The sequence below is a fragment of the Hylobates moloch genome, unplaced genomic scaffold, assembly GCF_009828535.3.
Source record: "Hylobates moloch isolate HMO894 unplaced genomic scaffold, HMol_V3 SCAFFOLD_15, whole genome shotgun sequence".
NCBI lineage: Eukaryota > Metazoa > Chordata > Mammalia > Primates > Hylobatidae > Hylobates > Hylobates moloch.
In genome coordinates this window covers 63,532,173-63,552,782 of record NW_026652290.1, presented here as the reverse complement: position 1 = coordinate 63,552,782, position 20,610 = coordinate 63,532,173, and the positions used below count along the sequence as shown (strand labels likewise).

Sequence of the window (20,610 nt, the reverse complement as noted above, 5' to 3'; positions counted from 1 at the left end):
ATTTTTCAAATTTTAACAAAACGTTAAAAATCCTATTTTATACAAGATACATCAGAGGGCATAGTTATATCTTTTATTTTAGAATACACAGACACAAGTGAGTAAAAATTTCAATTAAAAATAGCAAATGAAGAAAAATATCAATACAAGAAAAAATTTTAATACAAGAAAGAGCTACCATTTACTAAGTCCTTAATATTCCCATTGTGATAAATGAGAAAAGTAATGCTTATAAAAGTAATGAAAACAAAATTACGTACTATGCAACAGAGGTACAATTCAAACCTAGGATTCTATCATTATAAAAATCAGCATTCTTTAACACTACTATAGATCCCAACATCATAAAAACCAAATTCCATATGCTATTAATCCTACAGTGTGTCCTTTATCATTTTTTAAGTTTTCAGCTTTCCAGGTTTCCTTCGCCCCACCCCCTGCTTAGTGCTAATAGAATTCTAGCAGCCCTCCTAACCTTTTAACCTACGTTAAAACTCTCAGAAATAGGGAAAAAAAGAAAAAAAAAAAGTACCTTGCTCCCTGTAACTGCAGAAAAACAGCGTTCTGCATCAAACCTAGTTCTGACAAAGTGGCATCATGAAAACTTAATTTCCTATTCTCCTATCTAGTAGAGAGATATCAAAAAATATGTAATCCTACCCTAGTTTCTGATATTAAACAGTCTTTGCCAGTATATTTGTAAAAAGCAGTCTTAGGACACTGAACATTCAGAAATTGTTATTGTGTTCCCCTATATGTTACTTAAGCCCTGCAAGCTTGTACCTTTGACTAAAGCATATTTTGTGTGAAGTTCTTTTATTAATCCTCATTTGCACTTCTTTCTCCTCCATAATAAAATAAACCCCTTGTCTCTATTGGATTCTTTATAAATTAATAAAAGGTGTTATGTATGAGATGACAAACTCAGGCAAAGAGCTGAGGGCTGAGGAAGGATACTGTAAGCTAAAACCATGTGTAACTCAACAAAATGAGATTAACTTCCATTTGGGTCTCAGTGGAGAAACGTGTGTGCCTCCAAGTTCTATTTCTCTAAGCTGTGTTAAATGTTAGTAAGCTGCAATTGCAAAGCAAGAAAACTACATAAAGAGCTGCATTTGCAAAGTAAGAAAACTACATAAAGATCTTTGTTGTTTTCTTGTGGGTGCAACTGTTATTAAAGAACGGATCCATATAATAGGTGGAATAATATTTGTGCAAACTGAGAAATCTCCTAAAACTCAGCTAGTTAAGAACTGCTGAAGTTCTGGTTAAGAATCTGCTAAAGTTTTTGAGATTGAAATAAATGTATGGGCTTGATGTTATTATCAGATTTGAACCTTAATCTGATAAGGTAAGAATTTCCTTTCTTTGTTGATAATTCAAACCCAGAGCAGAGTGAGTTTTCCTCAGATGCAATTTCAGGATTCTAGATTCAGGTTCTGAAAAAGACACTCACCAGCCAGGCGTGGTGGCTCACACCTGTAATCCCAGCACTCTGGGAGGCTGAGGTGGGGGCATCACAAGGTCAAGAGATTGAGACCATCCTGGCCAACATGGTGAAACCCCATCTCTACTAAAAACACAAAAGTTAGCTAGGCATGGTGGTGCGTGCCTGTAGTCCCAGCTACTCGGGAAGCTGAGGCAGGAGAATCGCTTCAACCTGGGAGGCGGAGGCCACGGTGAGCAGGGATCATACCACTGCACTCCAGCCTGGTGACAGAGAGAGACTCTATCTCAAAAAAAAATCAATCAATCAATCAATAAAAACACTCACCATCTGACAAAGTTACCTTGCCTCAGTAAGCGTGAGGAAATCAGCCAGGTGCAGTGGCACACACCTGTAATCCCAGCACTTTAGGAGGCCAAGGCGGGCGGATCATTTGAGCCCAGGAGTTCAAGACCAGCCTGGGGAACATGGTGAAACACTGTCTCTACCAAAAACACAAAAATTAGCCAGTCTCAAAATAAATATATAGCTTTTTCTTCAAGTGAGGAGGAAATCATCCTAGAAGATAAACAGAATGGGATCATTTCCTGAGTCCCAGGAAATGCTATAAACATGTTCTCTTCTGAATGTGTGATTTAGTATAATAAACTGAGAAAAAGAGGTATTCAGTAAGGCCGGGCGCAGTGGCTCATGCCTGTAATCCTAGCACTTTGGGAGGCCGAGACGGGCGGATCACGAGGTCAGGAGATCGAGACCATCCTGGCTAACACAGTTAAACCCCGTCTCTACTAAAAATACAAAAAATTAGCTGGGCGCGGTGGCAGGCACCTGTAGTCCCAGCTACTCGGGAGGCTGAGGCAGGAGAATGGCGTGAGAGGTATTCAGTAACGTCAGTCCATATCTGTCCTGCCACAAAAGTTATTTATGAGTTATTTTATTTTCTTTACAAAGGGCTGCCCTAAAATCTAATACTATGTTCTACTCATTCCTGTGAAATTTAGAGATTCCCAAATACAGACCTCACCATATTGAAGCCAAAACACCATGGTTAAACAAGCTGCTCACTTCGCAAGAAAAGGAATGGACATACAAAAATGATCAGGGTTTATACAATGAACCACTAGAAGAAATTATTATGAAATAAATAAAGCACAGCTTCTGTAGTAAGCTTGATTACAAAAAGAACTCTAAGCTCTTAATGTACACTAGAATATTAACCATATAAAAGAAATTAGCTTGCAGAGAGCCAATCTACAATATTTTTTATAAGGAAAAGATGCCAATTAAAGAGTTACTCCATTGAGTTATTATTCTCAGAAAATTAATAAACACAGATTATATAGTATTATAGTATTATGGTGTTCAAAAAATACATTAATTTAAATAGTATAACTTTGCTTTAATGGCCTCAGTTGAGTTGCAAGATAAAGAAAACTATGCAGATTGACAATAGCCCACCAATTAGCAGTCATAAAAGGGCTGAAGAGAAAGATAAAACAGAATCTAAGCCTAAACCTTTCTATTTAGTAAAGGATAACTTCACGGGTTGGGCAACAGTGTAACCCCATCTCTACAAAAACAATTTTTAATTTAGCCAGGCATGGTGACATGCACCTTTAGTCCCAGGTACTTGGGAGGCTGACATGGGAGGTTTGCTTGAGCCTGGGAGGTCAAGGCTGCAGTGAGCTGCTATTATGCTACCGCACAGCAGACCTCTCTTTCAAAGCAAAAGCAAAAACAAAAACAAAACAAAGGCCAGGTGTGGTGGCTCAAGCCTGTAATCCCAGCACTTTGGGAGGCCGAGGTGGGTGGATCACGGGAGGTTAGGAGTTCGAGACCAGCCTGGACAACATGGCAAAACCCCGTGTCTACTAAAAATAGAAAAATTAGCTGGGTGTGGTAGCATGCACTAGTTATCCTAGCTACTAGGGAGGCTGAGGCAGGACAATTGTTTGAACCCAGGAGGTGGATGCTGCAGTGAGCCAAGACAGTGCCACTGCACTCTAGCCTGGGTGATGGAGTGAGACTCTTGTCTCAAAAAAACCAGATAAAATAAGGAATAAAAAACCCTGTAAACAATAACTTTTAAAGATATAGTAATAAAGTCTTTAACAAGCTTTCCATACTAGACTGTTAACCAAGAATTTGTACAAATAAATTCAAGACACAGTTTAATCCAGGTTTATGTAATATTCCTGATTAAGTAAACCCTTTGATAATTTGGTGTTTCAAAATTATATGCCCTCTCCAAAATTACCACAGTGTAAAATAAAAACGGTATCCCAGCATTTCAGTTAACTACATTGAGATATTTTCTCTCAAGAGAATGCCAAAGTACATAAAACTTCCTATCAAACAAATAAGTTCAATCAGAATAACAGGATCACTTAAGTATTTAGTAACAACCGAAGTTAGTAAAAGCCACCAGTTACTACATACTTAATATGTCAAGTGCAACACTGTGAGCTTAAAATCTTTCATTCTCATTTTAAACCTCACAACAATCCTCTAAAGTAGATGGATACCACCATCATTCCCATTTTGCAAACTAAAAAAATTAAGGCTCAGATCACGCACCGTGGCTCACACCTGTAATCCCAGCACTTTAGGAGGCTGAGGCAGGAGGATCACCTGAGGTTAGGAGTTTGAGACCAGTCTAACCAACATGGTGAAACCCGATCTCTACTAAAAATACAAAAATTAACCAGGGGTGGTGGCATATGCCTGTAGTCCCAACTACTCGGGAGGCTAAGGCAGGAGAATTGCTTAAATCTGGGAGACAGAGGTTGCAGTGAGCCAAGATCATGCCACTGCACTCCAGCCTGGACAACAGAGCCAGACTCCGTCTAAAAAAAAGAAAAAAAAAAAAGGCTACATTATTAACCTACATGCTACACTACTACTATATGTAATATTTTCAACCTATCAGAATGCATGGAATTTTTTAACTAAAAATGACCTTGACAATAATCATTTATTACCAATTTTAGTAATGTCAGTGCTGTTTCCAATGTACCGCATCACTGCAAAGCACACAGCATTGGAAACAATGCAACAAAATATTTGGTTGGGTCACTTTTCACCCAATATTTTTATTTTATAGATAATTTAAATATCTGATATTAGCTATTAATTAAGGTAATTCCATTACACAAGATTTCAGGGTTTGGTAAAGGTACACTGAACTTTTGCTTTACCAATTTTTTAAATGATGACCAGAATAGGTTATCAAAGGATGAATTTTAATATACAGGTATTTAAAAGTATCTCTTTCCGGGCCGGGCGCGGTGGCTCACGCCTGTAATCTCAGCACTTTGGGAGGCCAAGGTGGGTGGATCATGAAGTCAGGAGTTTGAGACCAGCCTGGCCAACATGTACTAAAAATACAGAAATTAGCCGGGCATGGTGGTTCGTGCCTGTAGTCCCAGCTACTCGGGAGGCTGAGGCAGAAGAATCACGAACCCAGGAGGCAGATGGGTGCAGTGAGCTGAGACTGCATCACTGCACTCCAGCCTGGGGGACAGAGCGAGACTCCGTCTCAAAAAAATAAATAAATAAAAGTATCTTTCTTTCCATACCCACTGTGCTTCACAGTAAACTGACATTCACAGGATACAGAAGAATTACCTTATTTTCAAAGGCAAGAAGAAATGTTACATCTTCATGTGTAAGTGAATTCAGGCATACTATAATAGTAACCTAGGCAAGCATCATTTAAAGTAACCAATAACCTACAAAGTCAAAAATTTCCCAGGACAGAATCCCAGGCAGAGCAAGTTTAAAATGGTCTGGGCAACATGGTAAAACTCTGTCTCTAAAAAAAGTACAAAAATTCAGCCAGGCACGGTGGTGCACACCTCTAGTCCCAGCTACTCAGGAGGGTGAGGTGGGAGGATCACCCGAGCCCAGGAGGTCGAAGCTACAGCCTAGACAACAGAGTGAGACCCTCTCTCAAAAAAAAAAAGTAAATAAATAATAAAAGTTAAAAAATGAAAATTAGCAAAAGTTTTATGCAGTCACCTATCTATTTTAGATAAAATAGATAATTACAGCCATGACCCCTTTTGGCTTTAAAATAGGTAACTTTTAATTTTATTCAAATTCTAATCTTAATAATAAAGATCATTAATACGTTTCTGTACTCATTTTGTCAAAATCAAAAAAAATTATACATGCAAATCATTCAAAACCTTCCTTTTCAGAGCATAAAATTCATGTTACTGATATGCTAGACATTGCTCCCAAAATTAAGATCAATTCAAAACAATACTTACATTAGACACAACTGTAATAAATGCATGTGCTATAAGAAATGGCAAAGTTTCAGGAGTTCCATATTCAAAGCAATCCTTCATGAGAGAAAGGCCATTTTTCCCACAAAACAAACATACATAACGAAGCAAATGCAATGGTACTTCTACATCCTGGGAAAATAAAGAAAACATGTCATTATTTGAAAACGTACGAATGATTTTTATCTTATCAGCAATACTGGAAAGATACTGATGAGAAACTCAAAAGACATAAATAATAAAACATATGGATGAGGCTTTGTTAAAAATATAGAAATAAAAATAAAATCTTCCATAACAGAATAAAAAAGGTAAACACTTACATTCATATCACAGAATGCCCCTAATATGTTACTTTCTTGAGTTGATATATCCTAATTAAAAAAAAAAGTAAAATTAGGTTACAACTACTAATCTTTAAAAAATACAATTCTATAAAAGACTGATTTTATAAAAACTGAATAAACAGATTATTTTGTAATTACTCCTGATAAGCAGTGATACTCCTAACTGAAGCCAATATGAATCAGCTCTAAGGTGTATTTTTTTCCTTCTTTAAATAGAAACCATTCCACAGTACATACTACACACTATTTTGCCTTATTAAACATTAAGTAATCTTGCCTTAAAAAAATCAATGTTTAAAATCCCAGCACTTTGGGAGGCTGAGGCGGGTGGATCACCTGAGGTCAGGAGTTCAAGATCAGCCTGACCAACATGGTACAAAACCTTGTCTCTACTAAAAATAAAAAAGTTGTCAGTGTGGTGGCGGGCACCTGTAATACTCAGGAGGCTGAGGCATGAGAATGGCTTGAACCTGGGAGGTAGAGGTTGCAGTGAGCTGAAATCATGCCATTGCACTCCACCCTGGGTGACAGAGCAAAACTGTCTCAAAAAAAAAAAAAAAAAGTTTAAAATAAAACTCAAGGTAATTCTGATAAAAATACATTATAGTTAAGTGGTTTTTGAGTTTTGCAAAGTTTCTCAACAAACTTTTTCATGATTTCTGAAACTGCTCTGGAATTCCCTAGAGGTATACTGAAACGTTACACAACGTGCTTTCATTGCATAAGATTTAAACTGCCTAAAAGCACAGTTATCCATTGTTGGTGAGGGTAAGTTCGTATGAACTTTTTGGAAGGCAATTTGGCAATATTCATCAATATTTAAAATACACATTGCCTTTGACCCAGCAATTCTTCTAGCTTTTTGTCCTAAGGAACTAATCATGGTAGTACTGGAAAATATAAGCGTTAACGATGCTCATTAACCCACAATTAGAAACAACTGACATCCATCAATTTGACGCTAAATGAATGGTGGCATAACCATTCCAGCTAAATTTTTTTTTTTTTTTTTTAGACGGAGTCTCGCACTGTCGCCCAGGATGGAATGCAGCAGCACGATCTCGGATCACTGCAAGCTCTGCCTCCCGTGTTCACGCCATTCTCCTGCCTCAGCCTCCACAGTAGCTGGGACTACAGGCGCCCACCACCATGCCTGGCTAATTTTTTGTATTTTTAGTAGAGACGGGGTTTGACCATGTTGGCCAGGATGGTCTCGATCTCCTGACCTCGTGATCCGCCCGCCTCGGCCTGCTGGAATTACAGGCATAAGCCACCTCGCCCAGTCCTAACTCTTAAAAATAATAAGGTGAAACAGGTATGAGGGATCTTTGGGGGATGATGGAAATACTCTAAAATTAGAATGTGATGATGGTTGCACAACTCTGTAAATCTACAGAAAATAAACTGTATACTTTAATCAAGTGATTTTTATGGTTACATCTTTAAAACGCTGTCTGAAAATAAGGTAGAATCTTACATACAGACAAAACACCTGTTACATTTCTGAAACAAAATTTATGATCATGATCTGATGTTCATAATTTTTACGTTTGGAAACATCTGAACTTTTTTGAGAAGAGAATGAAGAAAAAAGAGAAGTTCAAAGGCCTTTCAAAGTCTGTATTTTGTATATTCTGCATTTAATTTTTCACAATGAGGCCCGGCATGGTGGCTCACGTATGTAATCCCAGCACTTTGGGAGGCCAAGGTGGGCAGATCACTTGAGGTCAGGAGTTCTAGACCAGTCTCGCCAACATACTGAAACTCTGTCTCTACTAAAAATACAAAAATTAGCCAGGTGTGATGGTAGGCACCTGTAATCCCAGCTACTTGAGAGGCTTAGGCAGGAGAATTGCTTGAATCCAGGAGGCGGAGGTTGCAGTGAGCCATGATTGCACCACTGCACTCCAGCCTGGGAGACAAAATGAGGCTCCATCTAAAAAAAAAAAAAAAAAAAAAAAATCACACTGAAAAGACTGCTTTTGACCAGGCCCAGTGGCTCACACTTAGAATCCCAGCACTTTGGGAGGGCGAGGCCGGCGAATCACTTCAGGTCAGGAGTTCAAAACCAGCCTGGCCAACGTGGTGAAATCGCGTCTCTACTAAAAATACAAAAACTGGCTGTGTGCAATGACTCACACCTGTAATCCCAGCACTTTCGGAGGCCGAGGTGGGCGGATCATGACGTCAGGAGATCAAGACCATCCTGGCCAACACAGTGAAACCCCATCTCTATTAAAAATACAAAAATTAGCTGGGCATGGTGACGCACACCTGTAGTCCCAGCTCCTCGGGAGGCTGAGGCAGTAGAAATGCTTGAACCCAGGAGACAGAGGCTGCAGTGAGCTGAGATAGTGCCACTGAACTCCAGTCTGGGCGACAGAGCAAGACTCCATCTCAAAGAAAAAAAAAGAAAAATTAACCAGGGGTGATAGCGCACGCCTGTAATCCCAGCTGCTCAGCAGGCTGAGGCACAAGAATCACTTGAACCCAGGAGGGCGGGGGTGGGGGGGTTGCAGTGAGCTGAGATTGCACCAATGCACTCTAGCTTGGGCAACAGAGCGAGACTCCATCTCCAAAAAAAAGATTGCTTTTAGGTTGGGTGCAGTGGCTCACACCTATAATCCCAGCACTGTGGGAGGCTGATTGCTTGAACCCAGGAGTTCAAGACTAGCCTGGTACTCACGGGTGAGACCCAATCTCTATTAAAAATTTTTAAAAATTAGCCAGGCATGGTGGTGCATGTCTGTCGTCCCAGATACTCAGGAGGCTGAGGCGGGAGGACTGCATGAACTTGGGAGGTCTAGGCTGCAATGAGCCATGTTCATGCCACCGCACCCTAACATGAGTGACAAAGTGAGACCTGGTGAAAAAGGAGAGAGGTGGGGGAAGACAGAAAGAGAGGGAGAGAAGGGGGGTGAAAGGGGAAGGGAGAAGGAGGGGAAGGGAGGAGGGGAAAGTGGGGGAATGAAGGGAAAGTTGGGGAACGAAGGGAAAGTGGGGGAACGACGGGAAAGGGGGGGGGAGGGAGAAAGGGAAGGAGAAAGAGGGAGGAGAAAGAAAATACTGCTTTTATGATCAGAAAGCTAGCCAGAAACTTTCATCTGAAAAAAGCTACCAAAGAAACCCATTCATCATTGCCATCACCTATTTTAGATATTTAAGTTACACTGCTGAAATAGTCTGAAAACCATTGATTGAAAGCAATCATACAGAACTCAGAACATTTCAAAATAAACAAAAAACATCCTTAGAGAAATCAATTCTCTGTTTACTAAACCTTCTAAATCCACTCCTAGCTATGACAACCGGGGCCAGAGGTGAAGCTTTATGTTAGTCTCAACAAACTTTTTCATGGTCTTCAAAAAGTCCAGAATTTAAGACCTATTGTGGTATTGTTAAATACAGAATCATGGACCAGGTGAACCATGCTAGAATCTTAGAGCCAAGATTTCTAGTGCCTAACATGGACACAGTTAAAAAATCTCCTAACGGCCGGTGCAGTGGCTCATGCCTGTAATCCCAACACTTTGGGAGGCCTAGGTGGGTGGATCACGAGGTCAGGAGTTCAAGACCAGCCTAACATGGTCTCTACTAAAACTACAAAAATTAGCTGGGTGCGGTGGCGCATGCCTGTAATCCCAGCTACTCAGGAGGGTGAAGCCTCCTGAGAATTGCTTGAATCCCGGGAGGCGGAGATTGCAGTGAGCCGATATCATGCCACCGCACTCCAGCCTGGGCAACAGGATCAAAACTCCGTCTCAAAAAAAAAAAAATCGAGTTCTATCCTGGTATGCAGTGTTACTCAGATTTGATTACATCTATTTTGGTGATTCAGGGGAACTGTTTTGCCACTCTATTTCTAATCTGAATACCTAAAGCTAGTATCCTAAAATGTTATAATCTCATTTTTTAAGTAGTATATAAAAAATTAACACAGATCTATAGGTTAAAAAAACACTAAGAACAACATCAGGAAGTCTCATTAAAAGACGAATTAATGGCCCCAGGCACAGTGGCTCACGCCTGTAATCCCAGCACTTTGGGAGGCTGAGGCAGACGGATCACGAGGCCAGGAGTTGGAGACCACCCTGGCCAACACAGTGAAACCCCTTCTCTACTAAAAATACAAAAAAATTAGCCAGGTGTGGTGGCGGATGCCTGTAATCCCAGCTACTTGGGAGGCTGTGGCTGGTGAATGGCGTGAACCGGGGAGGCAGAGCTTGTAGTGAGCTGAGATCACGCCACTGCACTCCAGCCTCGGCAACAGTGCGAGACACTGTCTCCAAAAAAAAAAAAAAAAGCTGTATTAACAGTATTTTTCAAAAGTTCTTATTTTAGGTAATCACTGAGAAAGGCCTTAATAAACTTATCAATGATTTTTAAAATCTTGCATTTGCTTTCCTCAAAAACCTCCCATTTACTACATGAGTTGATCCCATCCTATTTATAACAGAGAAATTTGGTTATTTTAAAAGAGAAAACAGAAATAAATGAGTAACTATAGAGGAAAGGCAATTTTTTTATTTTTTTATTTTTTTGGAGACGGAGTCTCGCTCTGTTGTTGCCCAGGCTGGAGTGCAGTGGCGCCATCTCGGCTCACTACAAGCTCCGCCTCCCCAGTTCACGCCATTCTCCCGCCTCAGCCTCCCCAGTAGCTGGGACTACAGGTACCCACCACCACGCCCGGCTAATTTTTTGTATTTTTAGTAGAGATGGGGTTTCACTGTGTTAGCCAGGATGGTCTCAACCTCCTGACCTTGTGATCCGCCCGCCTCAGCCTCCCAAAGTGCTGGGATTACAGACGTGAGCCACCGCGCCCGGCCAGAGGAAAGGCAATTCTATGTAAATTAAGAAAATGTTGCTCCATGACCAAACCATGAAGAACTCAATGTCTCAAAATTTTTGCTTAAAAGGAACTCAGTAATGTTGGAATTAGTAGTGATAACTGTACAACATTGGTATTATTCTAAAAAATACTAAATTGACTGGGCGTGGTGGCTCATCTTATAATCCCAGTACTTTGGGAGGCTGAGGCAAAAGGATTGCCCAAAGCCAGGAGTTCAAAGCCAGCCCAGGCAACACAGCGAGACCCTGCCTCCTCAAAAAAATTGAAAAACTAGCTAGGCATGGTGGCATGCACTTGTACTCCCAGCTACTTAGTTCACTGAAGCTGAAGGGTTACTTGAGCCCAGGAGTTCAAGGCTACAGTCAATCATAATTGTGCCAGTGTACTCCTCCAGTCTGGGTGACAGAGAAAGACCCTGATTCAAAAATTAAAAAATAAGGCCAGGTGCGGTAGCTCACACCTGTAATCCCAGCACTTTGGGAGGCCGAGGCTGGCAGGTCACAAGATCAAGAGATCAAGACCATCGTGGCCAACATGGTGAAACCCTGTCTCTACTAAAAATACAAAAATTAGCTGGGCGTTGTAGGTGCACGCCCGTAGTCCCAGCTACTTGGGAGGCTAAGGCAGGAGAATCGCTTGAACCCAGGAGGCAGAGGTTGCAATGAGCCGAGATCGCGCCACTGCACTCTAGCCTGGTGACCAAGCGAGACTGTCTCAAAAAAAATAAATAAAAAATAAAACCTTCATGTATATATTTAATCTGTTTGATTATACCATACATATATTTAACATAAATGCAGTGGTTTCTCTCCTTTCTACTTTTTTTAAAGATAGGGTCCCACTCTGTCATGCAGAGGCATGATCCTAGCTCACTGCAGCCTTGAACTCCTGGCTCAAGTGATCCTTCTGCCTCAGCCTCCCAAGTAGCTGGGACTACAGGCGTGTACCACTACACCCAGTTAATTTTTTTCTTTTGTAAAGATGAGCTCCTGCTGTGTTGCCCAGCCTAGACTTGAACTCCTGGCCTCAAGTGGTCCTCTTGCCTTGGCTTCCAAAAATGCTGGGATTACAGGTGTGAGCCACTGTACCTGGCTCTTTTGTTTTTTTTTTGAGACAGAGTCTCACTCTGTCACCTAGGCTGGAGTGCAGTGGCGCGATCTCGGCTCACTGCAAGCTCCGCCTCCCGGGTTCATGCCATTCTCCTGCCTCAGCCTCCAGAGTAGCTGGGACTACAGGCATCCACCACCACGCCCCATTAACTTTTTTTTTTTGTATTTTTAGTAGAGACGGGGTTTCACCGTGTTAGCCAGGATGGTCTTGATCTCCTGACCTTGTGATCCACCTGCCTCGGCCTCCCAAAGTGCTAGGATTACAGGCATGAGCCACTGCGCCCGGCCCCTTTCTATCATTTTTATAATCTTTTTCCCTACACTTAGAAAAAAATTTAACAACACTAGAGCAATATCTCATTTCACAGAATTACACATAATTATTCAGGATAAAGAATGCAACTAGCATGGCAAGGCACTGTGGCTCATGCCTGTAATCCCAGCACTTTGGAGGCCAAGGCAGGAGGATCACCTGAGGCCACGAGTTCAAGACCAGCCTGGTCTCGATAAACCCCATAAACACAGACAAACTCCATCTCTTAAAAAAGTAATAATAAAATAAAAATAAACTTAGCCAGGCACTGTGGTGAGTGCCTAGTGTCCAAGCTACTCAGGAGGCTGAGGTGGGCGGATCCCAGCCTCACGGGGAGGGATTTGAGGTGGGTTTGAGCCCAGGAATTCAAGGTTATGGTGACCTATGATCACATCACTGCACTCCAGCCTGGGAGACAGAGCAAGACCCTGTCTCTTAAGGGGAAAAAAAATAAAAACTAGGCCGTTCCCCCTTTTTATCCTGAATTAGTATTACTTATGTCCAATTACCGAACCTTTTAAAATATTATCAGCTTTAAGGCTGGGTGCAGTGGCTCACGCTTGTAATCCCAGCACTTTGGGAGGCCGAGGTGGGTGGATCACGAGGTCAGGAGATCGAGACCACAGTGAAACCCTGTCTCTACTAAAAATACAAAAAAATTAGCTGGGTGTGGTGGCGGGCGCCTGTAGTTCCAGCTACTCCGGAGGCTGAGGCAGGAGAATGGCGTGAACCCAGGAGGCGGAGCTTGCAGTGAGCCGAGATCACGCCACTGCACACCAGCCTGGGCAACAGAGCGAGACTCCGTCTCAAAAAAAAAAAAAATTATCAGCTTTGATGGGGACAGTAGGAAAGAGAAGAAGGAAGGGAGACAGAAGGAGGTGCTCCAAGTTCCCATATTATTTAGAATACAGTAATTAGTTCAAAATGATTTAGAAGTAGTGCAGTAGAGTAAGACCTGGATTCTACGACTCTTCTCAGCAATATGCCTGATCAAATCTTTTAACCTCTGTAGGCCAGTTGCTTCTTCTACAAAATAAAAGTGTTGAGTAGGTTTCTAAAGACACAGCTATCAAAATACTAACACATGAGTTTTGAATCTTGTCCTTCTAAGAATTTTGGCCAAGTTGTGCCTCTTTAAAAAATATTAACTAAAAATCAAAATCAAAGGCTTGAGAAAGGATAGCACAGCAGTACAAAGAAAAGACTAGATGGACAATTTCCTCAAAGAAAAGTGGGATAAAAATCTCTAGTAAGCTGTATTACATTTCATAATAATCTGTTTGCTTTAAAATAATTGTGTGTATATACATACAAATTTATACCTATATATAATTTTATAACATGTACGCTACCAAGTCTTTGATCTAAGACCATTTGAAATAGCTGACCCTTACCGCATTTAATTAAATGGCCATTGAGATAGAAACTAGAAATTTTAGAGCACTTGTAACAGATCATTATTAAGATAATAGAAACCTCGGAAACACGCCGGGCGCGGTGGCTCAAGCCTGTAATCCCAGCACTTTGGGAGGCCGAGGCGGGTGGATCACGAGGTCAGGAGATCGAGACCATCCTGGCTAACACGGTGAAACCCCGTCTCCACTAAAAATACAAAAAATTAGCCAGGCGTGGTGGCGGGCGCCTGTAGTCCCAGCTATTCGGGAGGCTGAGGCAGGAGAATGGCGTGAACCCGGGAGGCGGAGCTTGCAGTGAGCCGAGATCGCGCCACTGCACTCCAGCCTGGGGGACAGAGCAAGACTCTGTCTCAAAAAAAAAAAAAAAAAAAAAAGAAACCTCGGAAACAACTATTACGAAAAGAAAATTAAAGAGGCACATATCTAATATATTAATAGAATTTGGTATAAGGAGGTAACTCCTTTATTATCTTTATGGGTATTTTTTGTTAGAATTTTCCTCGAAGACCTCACAAAACTACTGCTTTCAACCAAGTAGTAACATAAAATACTCAGGAAGAGTAATAACAAAGTACTTCAAAACAAAAGTACAAGAGTGTAACTATGCCTGCATTTAGAGATTACCATTTTTGAAAATAAGAAAGAAAAAACACTGATGAACAAGTTTATTTTAGAAGCAGCAGACTCGGTATTGCTTATAGTTCTATATCATTAAGAAATATTTAATTGGAAAAAATTTCTGTGAATTTCACATATCTAAGTCCCTAACGAAACTATTTTCAGCATCTTTCAACTACCAAGTTAAGATATTAAAGCACTACGCAGATGGTGTTTATGTTGATTAAATATTTCAAGTTTGCCTGATGGGACTCTCTTTTGTTGAAAAAGGATTACTTTTTCAGAATATTTAATATATTTTATATCATGTAAGAGATTATTTAAGTTTCTATACTGGAAGATCATAGGCTAAGATTTTTAGAAGACAGAGCACAGTCTGATTTTAAATACTCTTTCCCTCCCACACAGAGCAGGACTGAGTGAAAGTTTATCAAAAAGCTTTAGAGGCCGGGCGCAGTGGCTCACGCCTGGAATCCCAGCACTTTGGGAGGTAGAAGCGGGCGGATCACAAGGCCAGGAGATCCAGACCATCCTGGCTAACAGGGTGAAACCCCATCTCTACTAAAAAATTAGCCAGGCATGGTGGCGGGCGCCTGTACTCCCAGCTACTTGGGAGGCTGAGGCAGGAGAATGACGTGAACCCGGGAGGCGGAGCTTGCAGTGAGCCGAGATCACACCACTGCACTCCAGCCTGGGCGACAGAGCAAGACTCTATCTCAAAAAAAAAAAAAAAAAAAGCTTTAGAAAGTAAGGAAAGAAGGACAGGCCAGGTGCGGTGGCTCACGCTTGTAATCCCAGCACTTTGGGAGGTCAAGGTGGGCGGATCACGAGGTCAGGAGATCGAGACTACGGTGAAACCCCGTCTCTACTAAAAATACAAAAAAATTAGCAAGGCGTGGTGGCGGGTGCCTGTAGTCCCAGCGACTCGGAGAGGCTGAGGCAGGAGAATGGCATGAACCTGGGAGGCGGAGCTTGCAGTGAGCCGAGATTGCGCCACTGCACTCCAGCCTGGGCGACAGAGCAAGACTGCGTCTCAAAAAAAAACAAAAACAAAAAAAGGAAAGAAGGATAGAAAGTACAACTTGGAAGAGGGCCAAGAAGGCGACTTGTGTGCCTGATTTAAAATATTCTTACAAAGAATTCTAACAGGGAAAATATCTGCCCTCAAGCTATGTTTTCAAATAAGTCTCCATTCAATGTGAAAATATCCCAGTAAAGGACTATTATTTCCCAGATGAAGAAAGAGAAGTATAAAGGTTACAGGAACAAATAAGCTAGAGAAAAGAGGCAGATTAAAAACAAACAAAAAAAGTCATAGATTCTCTAATGGCCATAACTCTTCATATTCCAGGATGTACAGGAAACAGAATGTATAAGATATAAAATGAAATTTTGCCTCTCCTTCCCCCAGAAATGGAGTGTATTTCACTACCCCTTTGAATCTGGGCTGCCCTCGTGAACTGCTTCAAGTAACAGAAAGCAGCACAACAGAATATGGCAGAATTATACTGTGACATTTCAAAGGCCATACCATAAGAAGTCTTACAGCTTCTACTTTTGCCTTCCTGGAGCACTGCTAAGACTACTATTTAAGGAAGTCAATCTACCCTAGTGGAAAATAAGCCATGTGGAGAAAATACAAGGAGCCCCAGATAACAGCCACTACCAACTTCCACACACACAAGTGAGACCCAGACCTTACCCATCCAGTTCTCAAAGTAAATTCACCTGCATAACTCTGCCCACACAAAACTAGCTAAGGAACTGCCTGTGAGAATCATGAGGAATAATAAACCACTGTTAAGTCATTAATATATTACCAAATAATTGTCTCAATTCCCACTATGCCTAGAAAGAAATCATATTACCTGAGTTAAGTCTAAGGTAGGTTACTACATACTTAGAAATGCTTGCAAAAACATCACTAATAGAGTCAAGCATCTTAATTTACAAAAGAAAATACTATTATTTAGCCAGGCATAGTGGCTCACGCCTGTAATCCCAGCACTTTGGGAGGCCGAGGTGGGTGGATCACGAGGTCAGGAGATCGAGACCATCCTGGCTAACACGGTGAAACCCCATATCTACTAAAAAAACTTTTTTAAAACTTAGCCGGGCGTGGTGGCGGGCACCTGTAGTCTCAGCTACTTGGGAGGCTGAGGCAGGTGAATGGCATGAACCCAGGAGGCGTTGCTTGCAGTGAACCGAGATTACACCACTGCACTCCAGAGACAGACTCCATCTCACAAAAAAAAAAAAAAGAAAAGAAAATACTATTATTTGAAACTACTAATCACAGATAATTTGCTAAGCTTTTTTTTCTTGATAAAAGCAAATTCTGATCTGTAGACTGTTTCTAAGAATGAAATTTAAAATCCCATGTGTTTCTTTTCTCTCAACTATTATTTATTAAGTCACAAAATAAGCATAGATCTATACCAGTAAAATGTTTAGATCACTACCAGCTTAATTTCTGAGTTCAATGTATACATCTTTCCTTGATAGGACGAACTATGCCGAGCAAATTTTCAGCACAAACTGCTAAAGAAATGCTCTAGAGAAACATTAAATAATTCTGGTGACAATGATTTTCTGCCAGCAAAAGACTGTCTTCATATTTATCAGTAACAGACTGCCAAGTTAAGACTTGGTATTACTTAAAATTCACACCACCTATTTTTACATACCTCAATAGTAGGGTGAGTATTATGCTTGTAAGCAGTATATAAGGGAAACTGAATTTGAAAAATTTTTGCCACACATAGTAAGAGTTTTTCCTTCTCATCTGTACTCCACAAACTAAAAGGATCAGAACTCTTTGAAGATTCCTCCTCAGTCAGATTACAAATTCTTGTAGAGTTTGATTTTTTTTCTATTGATTTTTGTCTTTCTGTACTTCCTTCATTACACTGTCTATCTATATTCAGTGGTTCTTCTCCTTGATTACTCTCATCTTGCCACGTGGAATCTATGTTAATGGTAGTACAATGTTTACAAAGCTGGTCCCGGAGCACTTGAACTTGGGCAATCACTAAGTTAATAAGTGCACACACTACTTGATTAAAAATCTCCAAATGCTTATATTCCTTGAAGCAGCATAGACATTGCCTATAAGAGAAAAAAAATTGAATAAATTAGTAATAGAGCAGCAGCTGTATTTTTTAATAATATAAAAAAACAAGTAAGCAAATACTAAGTTATTTCTAGACTTGTTTTTATTTTTTCCTTACTGCTGGGGTACACCTTAATAACATAAAGATAGCGTTGCAACAACAACTGATATTTTAGTTAGTGTAAAGTCATCATGTTAGGTTTACAGCTATTATCTTCAGTTTTACGTATGGATTTGTCTCTCCTTCTACACAGGGAACTATTTAAAAACAAGAATTGTGGCATTTTGTTTCTCCAGTGTCAAGTACTCAATATATGTTTAGCAAGTTATTAGGAAACTTATAACAAAATATCTTATTAGTAAAGCCAGCTGGTTATTTAATATAAGGAATTTTGTTGTCAACTAATAAAACAGCCACATTTTTAAATTAATGTCCTTGAAAGCTACTTGGGAGGGGTGCTCTGACGCTATCTGGCAAATCAAAAGTGTTTAAGAACAAAACACACACACACACACTCTCTCTCTCTCTCTCCCCCCCAACCTCCTGTAAAAAATATAAATGTATATTAAAAAAAAAAAAAAAAAAAAGATTGGCCGAGCACGGTGGCTCACGCCTGTAATCCCAGCACTTTGGGAGGCCGAGGCAAGTGGATCATTTGAGGTCAGGAGTTCGAAACCAGCCTGACCAACATGGTGAAACCTTGTCTCTACTAAAAATACAAAAAAAATTAGCCAGGTATGGTGGTGGGCACCTGTAATCTCAGCTACTTGGGAGGCTTAAGTAGGAGAATCACTTGAACTCGGGAGGTGGAGGCTGTAGTGAGCCGAGATTACACCACTGCACTCCAGCCTGGGCAACAAGACCAAAACGCGGTCTCAAAAAAAAAGTATTACGAACAAATCCAGTTCTCCTTAGACATGTTCAGTTAGTAGCACAATGCCTGGCATATGTAGATAATTAAAAGGATCTCAGCCAGGTACAGTGGCTCACACCTGTAATCCCAACACTTTGGGAGACCAAGGTGGGAGGATCGCTTAAGTCCAGGAGCTCAAGACAAGCCAGGACAACATGATGAGGCCCATCTCTACAAAAAAAAATAAAAATAAAAGAGTTAGCTAGGCATCGTTGCTTGTGCCTGTAGTCCCAGCTATTCGAGAGGCTTGAGCCCAGGAGGCTGAGACAGCAGTGAACCCTGATCATGCCTGAGTGACAGAGCGAAACTATGTCTCAAAAAAAGGCAGGAACGGTCTGGTGAATCAATAGGCAATTGATACATACACAAGTACCTGGTTCTAATACTTGTATCCAACGACAGATGACAGCTAAGCAACTATAATTTATAATCTGCACCTAGTAATAGCATCATATCAAAACATCTATATAGTAGTCTGAACAGATCACCAACGCCCTGTATGATCATGTGGAAATAATTTTATTTCTCCAAGTGTGAATCTGAAATACAGCCACAAATCACTTGATATTCTTCTGTGTAGATGGAACTCACTTCTAGTGAACAGAATGTGGTGGAAGTGACAATGTGTGACATCTGAGACTAGGTCATAAAAGACATTGTCACTTCTGCCTTGCTCTTTTTTGGATCACTTACCCTAGAGGAAGCCACCTATCACTGAAAAACACTCAAGCAACCTAAAAAGGAGTCCACATGAGAAAGTACCAAGGCCTCTCATTAACAACTAGTACTGAGGCCGGGTGTGGTGTTTCACGCCTGTAATACCAGCACTTTGGGAGGCTGAGGTGGGTGGATCACCTGAAGTCAGGAGTTCGAGATCAGCCTGGTCAACATGGTGAAATCCCATCTCTACTAAAAATACAAAAATTAGCCAGGCATGGTGGTGGGCACCTGTGATCCCAGCTACTTGGGATGCCGAGGCAGGAGAATCGTTTGAACTGGGGAAACAGAGATTGCAGTGAGCCAAGATCGTGCCACTGCACTGTAGCCTGGGTGACAAAGCAAGATTCTGTCACAAAAAAATAAAAATAAAATAAAATAAACAACCAGCACTAATTTGATCACTATCTAAAGCAAGCCAACTTGGAAGTATATCCTCCAGCCCCACATGAGCCTTTACATGACTATCACCTGGCCAATACCTTGACGAAAACATTATGAGAAACCCGACCCAGAATCAAACAGCTAAAGGACTTCCAAATTCCTGTCCCATTGAATCTTTGAGGATAATAAATGTTTACTGCTGTTTTAAGATACAGTACTACTTTTGGAGTGTTTTTGTCACACAGAAATATATAATTATAAATATATAACTATATATAAATAATGCATCACATTTTTATCTGTGGCAAAATGAACGGGTTTTTATTTTTACCTCTAAGGCCTCCTCCAGCTTTACAATTCTATAGTATCACAACTCCCACAAGAAGAAAAATAAACACATTTCTCCTACAATTCTTCTGATTAACAGCTTCTTCCTTTGATGTTTAGGAAAAATCAGGTTTAAAGTCAGAGGTCAGGCTGGGTGTGGTGGCTCACGCCTGTAATCACAGCACCTTGGGAGGCTGAGGCAAGCAGATTACTTAAGGTCAGGGGTTTGAGACCAGCCTGGCCCTGGCCAACATGTTGAAATCTTGTCTCTACTAAAAATAAAAAATTAGACGGGCTTGGTGGTCTACCTGTAATCCCAGATACTGAGGAGGCTGAGGCAGGAGAGTCACTTGAACTTGGGAGGTGGAGGTTGCAGTGAGCCGAGATCGCGCCCCTGCACTCTAGCCTGGGAGACAGAGTGAGACGCTCCCTCTCAAAAAACAAACAGAAACAAAGTGAGGTCATAAACTTGAGTGTTGGGGGGGGGGGGGGGGGGGGTGCACTGTCTCAGCCTGTAATCCTAGCACTTTGGGAGGCCAAAGTGGGCAGATGACTAGAGGCCAGGAGTTTGAGATCAGCCTGGCCAATATGGCAAAACCTCATCTCTACTAAAAATACAAAAATTAGCTGGGCATGGTGGCACACACCTGTAATCCCACCTACTCAGGAGGCTGAAGCACAAGAATTGCTTGAACCCGGGAGGTGGAAGTTGCAGTGAGCCAAGATTGCACCACTGCACTCTAGCCTGGGTGATAGAGGGAGACTG

At 41.1% G+C, this 20,610-nt stretch overlaps 1 protein-coding gene across 3 annotated transcripts in view; it reads right to left on the bottom strand.

Annotated features, from left to right (window-relative positions):
• The window catches only part of USP34 (ubiquitin specific peptidase 34), a 297,846-nt gene that overhangs the window by 207,020 nt on the left and 70,216 nt on the right, over positions 1-20,610 (bottom strand). For all 3 annotated transcript variants that reach the window (XM_032176545.2, XM_032176542.2, XM_032176541.2), the window contains exons 3-5: positions 17,078-17,498; positions 6,063-6,113; positions 5,722-5,871 (exon numbers count right to left, since the gene is read on the bottom strand). In XM_032176545.2, the coding sequence (XP_032032436.1) occupies positions 5,722-5,871; positions 6,063-6,113; positions 17,078-17,498 (622 nt within the window). The remainder of the gene's footprint in view (positions 1-5,721; positions 5,872-6,062; positions 6,114-17,077; positions 17,499-20,610) is intronic.